Source organism: Labrus bergylta, chromosome 5, assembly GCF_963930695.1.
Source record: "Labrus bergylta chromosome 5, fLabBer1.1, whole genome shotgun sequence".
Lineage (NCBI taxonomy): Eukaryota > Metazoa > Chordata > Actinopteri > Labriformes > Labridae > Labrus > Labrus bergylta.
The window spans coordinates 13,220,654-13,238,505 of NC_089199.1; the positions used below are offsets into that span (position 1 = coordinate 13,220,654).

Consider the following 17,852-nt stretch of genomic DNA (forward strand, 5'->3'; position numbering starts at 1 on the left):
TTACATTGTTTCTATAAAATGCTTCTCCTTTATTCTCCGCATCACTTAAAGGCTCAAACCACATGTGATGGCTCATACTCATACTTTGTTTGGCAACTTATCATTCACTTTATAAACCAGACACCCTTGAATTAGATTCATAATCCAAACTTGTTTTTGGCTGTGAATGAAAATCTGAATTTCTGAAATATTTCAAGACGTCAAGATGACTTTTTTGTACATTTGGCTCACATTCTCACTGATACTTGTTTCTTTTGCAGGTCGCGGTGGTGCTTCCATATTTGGTAAACAGTTTGAAGATGAACTGAGCCTGGAGCTGAAATTCACAGGTAATTCTACATGATATAAAGAACATTAAGTATAATTAATTACAAGGAGTCAGATTGGGAAAAGATGAATGATTCTAATGATCAGGGTACTAAGCAGAGATGTGGAATAAATGTTGTGCAAAAGTCAATACCTTGTGCTTTTTCTTTATTTGATATCCCAATAATAATTGAGACAACTTCTTGTTTCGTGGTGCTTGCTAACATTTAGCATCTTTGAATAAAAGTGAAAAGCGACAATGTTTTAATTCTGTCATCTCATTTGTATACCTATTAGGTGCTGGTATTCTCGCGATGGCCAATGCAGGACCTGACACAAACGGAAGCCAGTTCTTCCTCACACTGGCCCCCTCACAGTGGTTAGATGGAAAGCACACTATTTTTGGAAGAGTATGCCAGGGGATGGGAGTGCTGAACCGGATTGGGATGGTTGAGACTAGTGGACAGGATCGACCCATCGATGATATCAAAATCGTCAGATGCAGTGTAGCAAATTAAAGAAATACTGATCATTTTTATACAGGTTTTTTTTTTTTTCAATAAATGTTTGTTAAATTTTTTAATGTGCAAGATTCATTTTTCTTAATTAACGTTAAAGTCTTGCAACACTTAAATCTGAGTGACACAAACAAAAATTGAAAACAGACATTGTCACAACATAAAATAGGGCGGCATCTTTTTCTAAATTGCAGACTACTTCACTAAAGTAATTTTCAGGTTTGAAACTTCTGGTTCATTGTTTATGGATACTTAAGATCCGACCTGTTCAGCAAGACCTGGCCTCAATTATTCTGTCATTCCATGGTACATGTTACACTTTGCAAATGCCCGTTTTTATATCATTATCATTTACTTATACTTAAATTCATTGATTGTTGGTCTTTTTATAGTTGGCTGGATAGTGTCAGTTTTAATCATTTGGATGAATTGACAGACATTTAAGAAGTTCCTCTTAACATTGTGATGTGCACATATAATGTATTTTAAAGACCCAAGTTATCAGTTGATAAAACATTGAGCCTATTTATCCACATCGTAGATGTGACTAATTGCAGCCCTGCTGCAAAGAAGAGATGCAGTAGGTATTGAAGAATTGTTAGAGCAGACAAGAGGAATCTGAATCAGAAAAAAGTGATCTTGACTGGGCCCTGCTTTTTGTTTGCCATGAACACATTATGAAAGACTGACTGTTAGATCTTCTGACAGCCCTGGAGAACAATTTCTATAAGTTCATAAATGTATGAAAGGTAGAATTAAAAGCATGGAAGGGTTCAAATTCATTCATGTGGTTCTGACAAGTTTTAGACACCTTCACTTGTTTCATGCTTGAATCTGTGAACTTTACACAACCCGTTATGAGAAATACAAACTCACTTCTACACGTTTCTCTAAAGTCATTGTCTTCTTGATTACCTCTTGACAACAGCCTTTCTGTTCTTGCCATGACTTGTGTTGTTCTCAAGTTATGTCATACAGATCACTCGTCCATCACTCACATTCTCACATAAATCAACACAAAATGAACAAGCCACAGTGCTCCATTAAGTATTTTACTATTCAGTTTCATCCACAAATAAGTGATACATAAAGAAAAGCTCATTTATATAAAAAAAAAAAACACCAATAAAGAAAACTAAGGACATGCTATGAACCTAAAACAGTGAAGTTAGTGTCAGCTGTCGGGTTTAAGGCACTGTTAGATTTGTCATACTAGAAATTTAAGCAGCAAGTACAGCTCAACACTTCTGAGGAGGTATATCTATTTTGGCAAAAAAAAAGAAAAAAAGCCTGTCTCTATTTGATGGAAAAAAATAGATAAAAAAGGTATAAAAATAAAACATATATATATATATAAAACATAAGAAAATTATAAGCATTATCACTCCTTGATTTTGTCAACGCCAGTCACAAGGAAGTGTAGATAATCTGAGTAGCAATAAAAAACACCAAACCTGTGTTTTGTGCTTGTAGAGTTTGTATTCCTTAGAGGTCACTTTGTAAGAAAGAGAAGAAATGTATTTTACAATACCTGATAATATCTGATGATGTTTACACTACACAAGTTCACACAGCATGCATGAGCAGAGTTTGACAGCTGCATACTGGCTGCATGTCTGCTGCCTGACCTGTCTCTACTTTGAGTTTGCTTTTGAAAATGACTGTTAATACTTAGGAAGAATGTGTGACATATTACTTATAAATCCAGCAGAAATCAAGTATGTCCTCTGTAAATGTCTCTCTAAGTCATGACTGTCTACAATGAGTAAGAAGAATGAGGCCTGCCAGCTGTACTGTTGTTGGAGCCGTGTTTACATAACTAAATGTGATATTTGTGTTCTCAAAACCAGCCCTGCAGGTTAAAGAGGTCATATTATGCCCTTTTTGGGGTTCATATATTTAATTTATGTACCTACTAAAGTATGTCCACAATAGCTAAAGTTCGAAAAAAGTGTCTGTTTTCATGTACTGCCGCTCTATGCACCGGCTCGCTTCTGACTCGCTCTCTGAAGTGCCCACGTTCAGAGTCCCCACGTGTGCCAAGTCTGATCTGATTGGTCAGCCTGTCGGCTCTGCCATAATTGGTGAGTCGCTCAGCACGTTTCTCGCAAATGTCCTACCCCTTTTACCATATTGCAGCCACTTTGGCTCCGAGGGGAGCAAAAACATTAGCACCTTAGCACTAGTGTGCTACCGCAGGCAGTTAATGGGCGTGCAACATGAGCTGCTGGGCTTGCCACAACGAGCCAATGGGCTTAGATCAGTGATATCACACTGACAAGACGTCACACTGGCAAATTTTTTTCGAGGGGGGCTAGAACCGAGCGTCACATGCAGCTAATGCTACAGCTAACAGGAGGACATAGGAGAAGCCGCTTTTCTGCGGACTTTGAATTTTTGCACATAGATGTGCCTAAACATGCACAGGACACAATGGAAAACACACTAAAGAGCATATAAAACCAGAAAAAGCAGAAGACCCCTTTAAGGTCCAAGACATGAACAGGTGTTAAGTGCATGTGTGAAAGGAGCCTACTCTGTAAATAACAGAATAACTGCTGCTCAGGCTGTTCATTCAGACAAACAGGACACTAAGAACAACATAGAAAAGGAACCGGAGAAGAGCTCGAGAGGTCACAGAAGTCATAGGTCACGGTTAAGATTTGGGTCATTGAAAATATGTACAGAAGGTCACTGAGGTCACAGACAGGCCTGCTGATAATCCTTCATTGAAAGTAAACAACTTTATCTCAAGGTTACAAAGAGTGTGTTAAGTCATTTCCATGTCACACATTATGATCCCAAAGTAAGAAGTAAGAAATCACTCCCTTGTTTAAAAATGTTCCCCTTATATATATATATATATATATATATATATATATATGTTCAATATATAAAAACCACAATGCAAATATACTTAAGCACTAAGGACAAAAAGTTAGACATTTTGGTAAATATGCTTTTGATTAGCTGCTGGAATAATCTCAGGACATGAATTTATGTATATTTCAAAGTGTTAGCAAGTTTATTTAATAACAAGTGATGTGAACAGTAACTATCTTAACAATGTGGAGCTATAGTAATGCCCTGCCTATAGACAGCAATACGATTTTGTGTTTGTTATAAAACGGCTGGGACATGCAGACACCATAGATCCCCTAATGGTGTCACTAGACGACATCATACTGTCATTAGATTAAAAAGAAAAGTGACTCAGGCCCAGTGCACTGAGAGGGAAAAAGATCTGGGGTATTTTGTGCTAGATAAATCCAGAAGCAGATGATTACAGACAATGCAATACTGTATACATCTATAAGCCATAAGTGAAATATAAGAACTACAAAGTGCCCTGCTGTCTATGGTACAAGTGAACCAACAGACAAAATAACCTTCTGTCACTTTACTGTGATGCATTTGTATAAAATATGATAAACTGCTACTTAGAAATGAAAAGCTCAGATTACAAAACATACCAGGAGGAAATTTAATTTCTCTCTACTCAGGACACCATTACTCTATTTAATCTTTTAATTGCGTAGTGTTGTTGGTTGCTAAATAAATGTAAAAATCTCATACAAAATGTGACGTTCTATAAAACACTATTACACATTCAATACACTAAAGCCACAGTTCACCTCACCTGAAACACATAACCATAAATGAGCACTACCACCATGTATAGAAATCAATATATATATATTTGTAAAATAAAAGGATTGGTATAAAGCCTTAATGTTGTATAAACTCCCCTTGTAAGGGTGATCCGGCTGTTCATTACATTTTGCCATTTTTATTATCATCACGAACATTCAGTGGGACTCTGAAACTTGCCATTTCCTTTGCCATCACTGGAAGGTCATCTGCTGCTTTAAGGCTTTGCTTGATACGCTAGAGGAAGATAATGATATCATTAAAGCATATTCCTATCAGCAGAATAGAACAAAATGTGCAACAAAACATATATTACCAAACTTGAAATGCTCCTGAAAACTATACAATAACTTATAACGAACAGTCACCTGCAACAGAGTCCCTTTTTCTTTGGCCAGTTTGAAGACCATGGTCAATGGAATCATTACAACAGATGACATGGCCAAAAACCATCCAATACCGTACGCCCACCAAGGATAAACATAGGTCTTGTTGAACCTCAGGGGGGTGTATCTCAGAAGCAAAAAGACAAGAGTTCCCTTTAAAGAAAACAATACAATTATAAATATATTAAATCTGTTTGACAAAAGGAAGAGACAATTTATTTGAATATGATCTATTCCAGTGTGCTAACTTACAGAGCAAATAGCAGGGGTGCCATACATCCAGCAGTACTTGAAAAGCGGCAGAGGCTTGTACCCAATCATGTCCTCAATGTTGTCACTGAAGCGTTCAGCACCTTGGACAGGGACACATACATTACACAGGCTCTGTCCCAACGTCATACTACTAATACAACAGAACTATGTAGCACTCATGTTTGGAGTTTTGGTAGTTTGTAAAAAGAAAACTGCAACATACAGACAAAGAGATTATATTCTTCTTCTAGTTGGTTTCATTGCTACAAAGCTACAGTTTCACTGATAATGCACATTTCTGTCGGATCTGGGGCCAAAACAAACGTTACTCTTTCATTTTTAACCTATTTTAGGTTCATAGCTGTTTAGTGTATCTTCGTACATTTTAAGACATTTCCATACACTAATTGTCTTGTCATTTTTAGATCATTGATTGATTACTGTTGGGTTATCGTTCTTTTTTTTTACTGTGTTACACTTGCAACCTTTTTCTTCTTTGATGGTTCTTAAAGATACAATAATACGTTGAAGCATCTCAAAGCAGTGTTTGAAGTTAATCCTTGCTTCAACAACAAACCCAAAACTTACCAGCTAAGAATCCATACTGAGAGCTTTTAGTTCACTTAAATTTAAGGGCATAAATGCTAGACATTCAAAACATTGACATAAATACAAAGAATGGAATTAGGGCAAGGCTCTTATTCAAAGTGTGATACCAAAAATATAAAGACTGTCTTATCACTGAGTATCTCACCATAAATCCATCCAATGACCAGTGACTGTAAGACCGCCATCAGGAGAAGAGTGGGACCACTGCATACATAGTGATCAAAGATCTGCAGAATGTATGCGCCAGCCTGAAATCAAAACAGCCAATGAATTGGACTTGTAATCAATCAGCTGTGGATTGTTTTTTTAATGGACAGCAAATTTATCTCAAATAAGCAATTGACCTGATCTGTGACCACCAAATAGGGTACTTTGAAAACTTACCTCTGACACTAATACCAGGCCAAGTGTATAGCAACAAACACAGACCAGCATCAGAAGCAGCTCTCTGCGGTACCCTTGTCGGATCTGGGATGGGAAGACATCTGCAAGGGATGTCATGATGGACTCGAGCCCAACAAACTAGAGAGTCAGAGAAGGCTGGTTAGCACTTAACAAAAGAAGGGTTGTTGCATGATATTTTGGGGAGATTTAAGCAAAGCTGCATCTGACCTGACCGTCTATTCCTAACAAGATGATCATGCTGAAGAAGCACACAGACCAGGCCTGAGGCCAAGGCAGAAGGGTCACAGCTTGTGGGTAGATAATGAACACAAGGCCAGGACCTGCCAGAGAGTACAGTAAGGTAGGGGTAGATTCAATTAACACATTTTCCACAATACTGAGGAGACTAAAAATTGTGTTGTATAAATCAGATTGAGAATCCAATGACTCAGGTATGGTGTAAAATGTTGTCGTAGGGAAATGTTTGATAATCAAGATTGTCATGTAAATTCATTATCTTTATTTTTCCTTTATTCACATGATAATAATTTCATGTCATACTTAATGACAACAAATGATTGTATTGAGTTACCTAATTCTATACTTCGTTAATAATTATATTATTCTAGCAAAATAGAAGGAAACGCTAGCTCTTCAGCCGCTCCACAAATGGAGGTTTGTGCTCTCAGAGAAGGACCTTTGACGTTCAAGATATAATTATTAATTTATATCAATAGGGCTCCTTCTCTCAGACAGGATCCAAAGAAAGTACTGGAGAACATGAATCACTTAAGGCAAATTTTATATAGATGCTAAGGACTAATGTTTCAATGCACTGCGTCTTCCTTTTGACTCTTTGAGGTTTTAACTCTGAAGGAAGACGCAGTGCATCGATACGTTACTCCTTTGTACCTATATAAATTTGCCTTCGTGTGCTCCAGTACTTTCTTTGAATCCTGTCTGAGAGAAGGAGTCCACTGAATTATATTTTTTAAATTATATTATTCTTTCTATATTGAAAGTATTCCATTTACCAAATTCCTTTCATTTCCTGCAGAAAACAGCATCATATATTATGAAAGTTGTAAGGAGAAATATGTATCTGGTAACACAGATTTTAAAAATGGTACTGCAGTCCAAATTCAAAACATTGGAGAGAGCTGTCTCCCTCCACCCCCTCCTCCCTAGAGTCGATGTGCATGCAGGTTGCCATGTCGCTGACACGGAAGCTTCAGTGTTTAGCCAGCTCTACATCCTAGTTTTGGTCATGGAGCTTATTAGAAAAATGCAGAGGCTTTTAAGGTCAGGTACAGACAGTTAAATCTGAAGCATTTTGCTTGCCCGCCTGTCTGAAACAGCTTTGTGGGTGTGCCTTAAAACCCTGTACCTTCTCTGGAAAAAATAAAAAGGGGAGGACAGAGGGAGGACAAACTGGGTGCTGCATTGTTGTCAGAGAAGCCAGCACTTAAACATAGCATTTTTTCTTAATGTCTGGTGATAAAATAAGATCATTTTATGATTGAATTCAGTAGATAATTAAATATTGCTCCTTTAAGTATTTTTAAATGACACAGAGTTGATTCATATTCATACCTGACTCTGCAACTGAAGAAATGTCAACACCTTGCTTTTGTGACATGTAGCCCAGAATTGAGAAAATGGCAAAGCCAGATAGGAAGCTTGTCCCGCTATTCAACAAGCAGAGTAGGAAGGAGTCTCTGCAAAGGAAAAAAAAACACAACCTTTACTTCTTTCTCAGTGGCCGGCTTCTGTTAAACTTATGAAATTATTTCAGGAAATTAATATACAGAACACGCTTACAGACACCTTGATATTTGAACATTAAAATTTAATTACTTACTTCTGCAAACCAAGTAAAAGTATTAATAGACAAAAACGCTGCATTTAGGATGTTCCTGGTGTTTTATTTATTGATTGATTTGATAAAAAACAACATTCGGGTATTATTAGCTGAAACTTTAGCTACTGAAATGAATAATTTATCATGGGTCTAATGCTCAAACAATGGCAGCTGAATGGTGTGGCTTGAACTAACTCCTGGGCCATCTGGGTCCCAAATATAATCCTGTTTTAATTTGTAAAGGCTTCCAGTAATGTAAATGATGATGAACATTCGCCTGTGATTCTTGGTTTGAGTGGCTGGTTCCGAAGTCTGATGCACCAGATAACATAAACATACTTCACAGTTTTTAGTCCTGCATCTAAGGATTCTGGGAGAACACATTTCAAGACTTCTAGATTCCGTGGTATTGTAAAATAAAGCCTCAATGTTCCTCAATGTCTCCGGACATTGTTCACAGTCTTTGTTAACAAGTGAAGCATTTCTTTTTAACCTAAATATGCTTTTTGTTGCGACAATTATTTTGATGATGCTTATTTCTGATTGATGCCTTTTGTATGTATTTGATAGGTACATTATTGATGTACACAAGTGAATGTGCTGACGTTGAAGGCTGTCATGTTGTAACCTGCTGTTCAATTATAACCAAAGCATTATTTAACCTTGCTTTTTTTCTTTTTTATAATTTGAAGCACCTGCTATTTACACCCCTTCCCTACAATAGCTCCCCACATTCAAATGTCCCTTTCCTCACCACTCCTGTCATCAAGTATTTACCTGTAACAGTTGTTGTTGTACTTGTTGTAGCTCCCAAGCGTTGTGAGACATCCCAAACATATAGCATACGAATAAAATATTTGTGTTCCAGCATCCATCCAAACCTAAAAACCAGAGATTTATCATTACACTAAAAACAATTCTACTTGTTTCATAAAAGAATTCAACTGTATTTATAATCAAGGTGAGACCTGTGGGTCAGCCAGCCGTCCAGGACTTGGGTAAAGGTAGTACTTGATGCCATGCAGGGCTCCTGGAAGGGTAATCCCCCGAATTAAAAGCACCACCAACATTACGAAGGGGAAAGTGGCTGTGAAGTAGGTAGCCTGAATATAGATAGAAAATGTCTTTGTTACAAGTTAAAAAGTACTTCACTATATGTTATAATATCCTAATATATATATATATATATATATATATATACACACACATATATATATATAAAATATAGAAATGTTGTACCTTGTAGCAAGTGCTTTCCGTAGACAGTATAAAAACAATTCAAAGTAATAATTAGAAAAACAATAAAACTGCAAAATACAAGAACACCGTTAAAACAATCTCTTTGTTGCATTAACAACACAGAAGATGAATCACATCAAAAGTTAAATTATCTATTTTCTATGTTTTTTTAACATTTTTTGTCACGTGACATGTTTTGTAACGTGGCATAACACAATTATACAACTCGATTACTCAACTATTACACAAGCCAAGAGTGTTGCCAGTCCAGTAACTTTTCCACCAACACACACACCACCTTGAAACAGGTGTAAAAAACCTGTATTGTCTCTCAGGATTCTATTGCTTGCCATTAAGTCACAAGTTTACACATATCAAGTTACGTGAGATATTTCCTGCCAATTAATTTATCGAACCAGATCTACTTGTGTAACTCATGCTTAAGTCATCAAGGGAAAATTACAGCAGGTGGAAAAAAATTCATGTTAAGCAATGGGCGACAGAAAACAAGATCTATTACGAACATCTGTCTGTAGCATTTTGTCAGTCAGCATTTCCAGTTCACTTTCCCACAAACACAGACCTCATGCCAGTCTTCCTCATCCTTTGAACCTCCCACTAATTACAGCTTTGGCCTGTGGCCATTTTTCACACCAAGGTGAAAAAAATCACTCATAATCATTCTTTCTTGACACCCTGGGCTTGAAAGTGAGTGGCAGTTGAGAGTGGAATGCATGCGGGAGCAGGTCTAAGGTAACCACAGGTGCAAAATACCTTTTTTATCAAGCAAGGATATCTACTGATTTACTAACCTTTCAAGATGCCAGAGAGGAAGAGTAGAGATTATATTTTCTTCATGATTTTTCTGATCAGTCTATTTTAAAAGGATTTGTTTATGTAGTTGATAACTGCTGTATTGAGCAACATTCGCACATTATGTTCTTCTTAAGCAATGTCTGGCAAAGAAGAGACTTGGGGTGATATGAACTTCAAAGCAGACTGGTGCTTTGGCAAGCAAAAACATCCTTTACGCCAAAAGAACCTGCATGTGCTTGCTTATATTGGCCTTGACATTGACTGTACTTATCAAACCACTGTCTCTTTGTCCTGCTTACTAGGCACAGTGGGAGCCAGACAGTTTCAGACTACGGTGTCAGAGGTTGCTTACAGCCATAACATGCTTCTCGTAATCAATGTGTTTACTTTACACAGCCACTGATACTGAAAAAGGTTGGCAGAGAAAGAAAATCACAGATTTACGTCATCCAAAGAATTACTTTTACTTACTTTAGCAGGTGTTGCAACTAAACGGTGACTACTACACTATCGTGAAATCTTAATCTAAAAAGCTCAGTATGCTACAGAATAAAGTAGCATTCAGCAAGTTGAAAAAGTAATATAGTAGCCTACAGTAAGGAGTCAGTGTTATCAAAAATGTGGAAGAAATTAAACCTTTTTAATTTTAGGAATTTTTCCCAGGATTGACTGACTTGCTGAGAAAAAACATTAAAAATATAGTTTTGACCAGTACAGCCCTTTACATTTTGGTAGCATTGACCTAATAACTGACACAAAAACGTTTTGGGTGACTTGATGTTGATACTAAGAGTTTAGATACTGTTTGGAATGATCCAAGGTAAGATTTAAGTGATCAATATGTGTTGATAAAGTCAAAATAAAGAGATAAAATAAAGATAAAAATGGCTGAGGGAAAGGTCTTATTTGTGTTTTAGATCTTTAGCCTCACCTTTCCTGAGGATCTCACTCCCTTCCAGACACAGAAGTAGCAGATGATCCAGGCCAGAAGAAGGCACAAAGAAAGGTCCCATTGTATGTCTCCCAGGGAGTCTATGCCCGATGAGATTCTCAGCACCCGTCGACTGTAAGGACCAAATATATGTCAAGTAATAATTTAAGGAAAGATACAACTTAGCATAACTTATCTGTTTTATTGCTATTTTGTGTTTTTTCCCTACAACAACAAAACTGTAACAGATGAAAATTAGCCTTTTGGCTAAATCTGGCATATTTACAGAAATTTTTATTATAATGCAATGTCCCTGTAAAATAAAAACTAAATAAATAAATAAAATAAGACGTGTCCACACAGAGACCATCTTCTGCCCATGTATTTATAACATTTCTTAGCAATGTTGTAGTGTGAAAACTGACGAAAATCAATGTATTCTTTGTAAAAATTGAAATCAAAGGTTTAGCTAATAACAATTGCATTGTTACATTAAACTATCCAGATAAACCAGACACAACAATACTAAATTCCTGGTGCTGGCAAACTCAAAGGAAAAGCAGACATAATTCATGTTATTAAATACATCTGTGATTGACAAGTCAATTTGTCTATCATGATAATGAAAGCCAAGCTGCGCAATCGTTTGATGATATTACATGCTCTAAGGTTCAGGCCCGTCTCATCTTCAGCACACAGGTGTTTTTTTTTATTATTCTGGCTGATTAGAACACTTTGTAAAGTGAACTGCTGTGGGAGCTATTCTGGGGGCCTTTCTCACCCCTGTGGAGCGTCTGCAACATTCAGGGCTGTCCAAAACCTGAGTGTGGACCGGGAGTGATTTGTTACACCCTCCAACGGTGAGTCTGCATCGTAGTTGACCTACTGAACAGGATTCATTGTTGGTGATGAGAGATGCTCTGTACATAAAATGTTTACAAAAAAGAAGCATCACCAAAAATATAGTTTTCTCATATTCTGTTGTGATTTAAATGAATTTGACTTTTGAATTTGAATTTTTATGTAAACAAACATGAGGAGGCTAGCTTGACTGATAGATTGATATGATATGATAAAGAGAGCAGTCATAACACCTGTGTGCTATTTAGTTCAAGGGTATGTTTGATTTGTGCGTCATGCTGCTGTAATAGTAGGCTACATTTCAGAAAGCCATTTCAAGGCTTCTAAATGTGTTTTACACGCAGGTGTTTTTGTCTGCTGATTAGACCGTTAAAATTAGTTGAAGTTGTGTCAGACCGTAAAACAGATACCATAGCCATCCTGCCTGTACATGAATCAATAAAAATGAACAGACATTTCAGTGACTTGAGCAAAGTTTGACCTCACCCAGCCAGCGTTAGACAATACTGTTACCTCATTATGTGTAAGAAGGGCATTTTATATGGAACTTTTGATAAGCAGAGCACTCCTGTTCACATCATAATTCAAAGTGACAAAGTGTTTCAAGATTTTCAAGGTGTTATGTGAACCTTAAAATGTATTCCATATAAACACAGCATACATTTATTATAGGTTTATCTTTTTTTTCTTGTCCCTTGATTATCTTTGACTAATTTCTTCTTAATTCAGTAGATAAAAACTTACTGCCAAAACTCTGTTACAGATGATGATGCATTCACAGGCGAGGTCCAGTTGGCAGTGGAATTATGGCTGTTCAGTACCACACAAGAATCTGTAGTATATCAGAGTATTACTAAACACAGCTCAAACTGAAAATGTTTGCTCAATTTAATTAATTTGTTATTTAATAGTAGTGATATGGATTAGGTAAGATACAATTGTCAGGCACTCTATTATTACAAAATCAATAAGATAATACAGTCTTTATTTGTAAAGATTGTAATTAGAATGAACTTGGAAATAAATTATAAACTTATAACTTATAAACTTGAATTTATAGTTCAACATAAAATTGAAATGGAAACTTGACACACCCCAATAGTTATTGGTGTGTTGTTGGAAGAGGAATAAAAGTGAATTTACTTGTATTCCATGTATTATTACAGGTGGCCCATGGCAGCTTGCTGGAGAAGGATGAGAAAAGGTAGAGAAATGCCCAGGCTAAAATCACCATGTAGCTGATGCCACCATACAAAATGATGATTTGGCTTGCGTATCCCAATCCTGGAAACAGAAGAAAATAATAGAATTTGTTTGGTGTAGTTTTCTTCCTTAATTTGCTCAACTCTGACCTGTACATCTTGACTATAGTTTTTGATCACCTTCAAACAAGGGGCACACCTTCCTCCAGCACATGATTCCTCCCAGACTGGTGTACTGGCCCAGTGCTGTCTCCAGTGTGAACAGAGGAATGCCACAGGTAACAAGAAACAGGACATAAGGAATGAGGAATGCACCTGCAAGTATGAGGAAAAAATGGTCAATATGCAAAGTGCAAAACACAAGGAAGGACTTTTGAATGACTTTAATTGTAAGTGTTTACCCTTTAAGGGAAAGTAATGGCAAAATGGTCTCCATGAAATTTACTCAACTTTCTGCTGAACAATCCCACAATGCAATGTAAAGCAATTTATAGAAGCAAAATATATGGTTTTGTGTCTTTATGATGCACAAAGTGATGTTGGTTGAGAAAATCCATAAACTACTTGCTATTAAGCGAACTACTTAGTATCAGCATCATAGCATCATATCAACTGATGCTGGTCTTATTATAAAGCCCCAACTGACACTGGCTCAGTTTCTTTTCTTCATTTAATGAGTATTTTAGGTGTTAAAATAGTTGCATCTGTAGTGAGTGCTCTAAGTACCTTACTTAAAAGGCTCTGGCAACAAAACTGTTTTTAATTTAAATCAGTCAAATCACAAGCACAAAGATTTTTGAAGTGTAAAATGAAAAACATATCTTATATAGCAAAAATGACAAACCATGCACTAGTGTAAACGACTGATAAGAGACCAAGGTGATCACTTTAGATGTGACTCATCCTTTGTAGTTATTGTCATTAATGATGTATCATTTAAAAAATGTCAGTCAAGCACTACTTCAACAAAGAACAACTTGGTAATTGCTGACTTCCTCCAGTCCTCTAGTTATACCTGATATTACATTTTGTATGCAAGAGGGTGTCCACAAAAGGTAACTTGCATGGTATTGTAATAAATTGAACGAATGTCATTTAAATACTATGCCCCTATATATTCACGGTTTAGCTATCCTCACCCCCCGAGTTACGGCATGGAGATACATAATACGGCAAAAAAGAGAGACAAGATATAACATGATTGACACCATAACAGAGAGAAGTAAAGAGGAATAACATTGTGTTGCCTGGCAGCCTGAAATTTAGGATTAAAGAGCTTTAGAAGAAATGCGCCTGCATGGAAATCTCAACAGATTTCCAACAAACTAAGAGCTGAAGTTTCATCAAGAGGACATGGTTTATGTGTGTTGTGAGTTTGATGGTACTACAACATGTTATAGTACAGTTAACTTATTCCATGGGCTACCAAATTTGAGCTGTAGGGTGAATTAGCCAAATGTGGGACACTGCCTAATGTGGGACACCTAAGCTCCAGTCGATATAGGTCTTCCTACAACAAATGAAAATCAATAAAACTAAGCACAAGTTGTGATGTCATGTGATCAAAATAGCATGACTTCTCAAATGTCCAATCATAGATTAGAACGATACAAGCTTCAAAAATGAAGTAAACAGCATGAAGACCACCCAAAGGACAGGGACATACTTTTAAAAAAATATAATATTATGTTGTAAACAAACTCTATATCTAAACTCCTTTTATAGGTTATATGACAGTTGGGTATCATTTTTACACGGCACGTGGTGGATAGCCCTGTGAAATTTTATCCCAAATGGAAAATCTACCCGCATTTGGTGCTTGCCAAATTAATGTTGATTTCGGACCTCGGCCACAAATAGGTTTTTAGAACATGACCTTGTCAGTAAAAGTGGTACACACTTTTTTATTTAGATCACCATGTGGCATTGCCTACTTATATATAGCCTAGAAGTGGCCTATACATATGTTGTATACAACTTTGGCAAAATGAATAAATAAATATATCAATTTTATATAAATATAATAAATTTTAATATAAATTAAAAGTGATGCGTACAAAAACATTGCTAGGAGTGATGGAGGGGGAATCAAATTCACATCAGCTAACTTGTGGTGGTTTTGAACCTCATCACACCAAAGCTGCATGAGGTGAAATCCAGAGCTGTCACATGGGCTTTTAAATCAACAATGTAGAACTAGTAAAAACAAAGTAGATAAAACAAATGTTTAAACTGCTTGAATATAACATCAAAAATAACATATGTAATAGGCTACCCTTTGTGTTGGGTTGCAGGTATTTTTTAAGGACTTTTATATTTATTTACATTGTTTCACAGGGAAGCTAGGTTATAAAAACGTGAAATGTGAAAAATTACTAATTATTTCATACACAGCCTGTAGTAGAGTAAAAAGTACAACATTTGCAGTGTTGTCGTAGAAAAAAAAGAGTTGTTTAAACATTATTAAAGAAGATAAATAGCTTTAATGTGCTGTTAAGAACAATTGGGCCAAGTTGAAAAAAAATGCATGTTACAATCAACCACTGAAATTGTGCTCTTTTGTAAAGCGTCTCCAGGTGCACTATATGAATTGGCACTATACAAATAACGATTGATTGATTGATAAAATTCAACTCCCTTGGTCTCTACAATCAAATGTATTTCTTGGATAAAACCTAATCATATTTTACGTTGGGCTGCTTGATCCCACAAAAAAAACTTTGTCAATAGAAATGGTGCTGTTGTTTTCATTTTTTTATTTTTTATTTTATTTTATTTTTTATTTTTTTATTACGGCCAAATAAAGATATTGACTGCTATTGAATCTTTACCTCTGAACTTTGATTTTCTACAAACAAGACCATCTATCAAATAAATAAATAAATAAATAAAAACAGCATCACCTCTAAACTCAGATCAATTCTCTGTTTTGCAGGAAAACATCATCCAGTCCTGTTTTTCTTATCTCCATCTGTTGAAATATGCAGCAGCCTGAGTTTTGACTCTAGATCTCAAAAGAGGGAGCCCATTACTCCCATTCTTTCCTCCATACACTGGCTGCCTGTTAGCTACGGAATTCATTTAAAAATCCTCTTGCTTATTAACAAGAAACCCAACGGTTTGGTCCCAGAACTCCTGTGACCATATTACACTGTCAGATAATTAAGATTGGCTGACCAAAGATGTCTGTTTGTGTAAGACTTCTCAGGGTATTTTCTATCTGTGCCTCAGAACTACAGCACTCGCTTCCCACTTTCATAAACATGAGTATAAGGTTATTGTCATAGGCTTTGGAACCTGTCAATTCCTTTGTTATCAGATGTGACACAAGGGGAGAAGGGGGGCACAGGTGGATAATTTAAGAGTTTTACAGCAAACATAATTCAGTTTGAGAAAAATCAAGAAATGAATTTATCAGTTTATTATGGTATACAAATCCTCTGTTTAAGTAGGTGTACTTTTACTCAGTCCACTGTTATTTATTGTTCATCATAATGAGTCCTACAATATTTAAAAGCAACAATTTCAACAATCAATCAAAAAGTAAAAGAAAGAAAAACATATTTGTGTCTTTGTGAGTAATAAAGTGATACAGATATTTTTTTTAAAAAAAAGGCAATTTCTTTATTCCTCTCTTAAGCAATCAAAAAACATTTTTAAAAGTTTGCCTGCATCTTACACTAAACAGCATTTTAATTAAGATGAGGTTTGTGTATAGGAAAAATAACATAACAGAAGAAGAAATAGTTACACTTACCACCACCATTCTTGTAGCAAAGATATGGAAATCTCCACACATTTCCAAGTCCAATAATAGCACCGGTTACAGACAGGATGAACTCCTTCTTGTTTGCCCACTTGCCTCGCTCTTTGATTGTTTGTGTAGTAGTCATGGGAGAGAGATGGAACAGGCTACAGAGAGAGTCTGCCATCCTGCCCAGGGCGAGCTAGTCGAATGGCAACACAAGCATGGATCCTTGAGTTTTGGGACTGCCTGGGGACTGTCTTCAGCAGATTTGAATGGACTTGCCAAATTGTAAGACTGAAAGGTATTCCAGCCACAAGGGGGACCTTCAGATGCACAACAGAAAGCAGCATTGCAGCACATAGATGTGTGACGGATTTGTGTGACTAATTTCTTGTTAGACATAGTATTGAACTCTTAAAGAGGCGCTCTCTCTCACACTTACACAAGGTGTGAATGGCTGATGACTCGCTCATATAATTTTTACCCAAGGCAAAACTATTTCAACATAGTCAGAACATACAGTACATTAGTCTGTCAGGCTTAAGTCAAATTTAAAAGATCATAAATCATCATGGCTTGAGAAGAAAATATGGCTGGTATTTGAGATATTCACATGTTAAAAGTCTAGGGAGCTTAAGTCTCATGGGCATAATGTCGTTTTATGTTGCATTGCCAGCCAATATTAGTTCTCTGAAATCCAGCTTAAAGTTAAAACACCAACCTGTTTGAATACTTCATTATTAAAAGTGAACATATTGCATACGCTTCATTTTAAGAGTGATTGTAAATGAGGATTTCAGTGGCCTCGTAAAAAACAATCCAGGTTTTAGGTTACTGACTGGCAGAAGGATTAATCTTAACGTGTAATAGATGTGTTTCTACACTTAGACATGTTCTCAGAATGTGGTAGCTTGGACATTTCAGGGGAAATGGCAGACAGCCAGTATGCACCCAAGGCAAATCTCACTTAACACATCAAAACAGTCAGCCTTTGTACAGGCATGGAAATTGTTTGAAAAGTCTACGAGTTCATGGCACAAATGAACTTTCAATATTCTTCTAACTTTATTTATATAGCACCTTTAAAA

General features: G+C 36.4%; 2 protein-coding genes across 3 annotated transcripts in view; one reads left to right on the forward strand and one right to left on the reverse strand.

Moving 5' to 3' along the window:
• Positions 1–885, forward strand: part of ppil1 (peptidylprolyl isomerase (cyclophilin)-like 1) — a 2,015-nt gene extending 1,130 nt beyond the window's left edge. The window contains exons 3-4 of the mRNA XM_020642425.3: positions 261–329; positions 604–885. Of these exons, the coding sequence (XP_020498081.1) occupies positions 261–329; positions 604–824 (290 nt within the window). The 3' untranslated portion in view covers positions 825–885. The remainder of the gene's footprint in view (positions 1–260; positions 330–603) is intronic.
• A 3,519-nt stretch (positions 886–4,404) lies between these two features.
• Positions 4,405–17,100, reverse strand: slc6a11a (solute carrier family 6 member 11a). 2 transcript variants are annotated; one of them, XM_065954860.1, is made up of 14 exons: positions 16,774–17,100; positions 13,197–13,331; positions 12,958–13,098; positions 12,559–12,646; positions 10,954–11,086; positions 8,936–9,070; positions 8,745–8,848; positions 7,700–7,824; positions 6,335–6,447; positions 6,107–6,244; positions 5,868–5,970; positions 5,114–5,214; positions 4,844–4,988; positions 4,405–4,712 (listed from the first exon to the last, which is right to left on the reverse strand). In XM_065954860.1, exons 1-14 carry the CDS (start codon positions 16,946–16,948, stop codon positions 4,693–4,695), a joined length of 1,656 nt encoding a protein of 551 aa, XP_065810932.1. In that variant the 5' UTR covers positions 16,949–17,100; the 3' UTR covers positions 4,405–4,692. The 2 variants fall into 2 exon arrangements, with proteins under 2 accessions (XP_065810932.1, XP_020497986.1); XM_020642330.2 differs by having other exon boundaries at positions 4,844–5,014; positions 16,774–17,098.
• Positions 17,101–17,852: the final 752 nt, after the last annotated feature.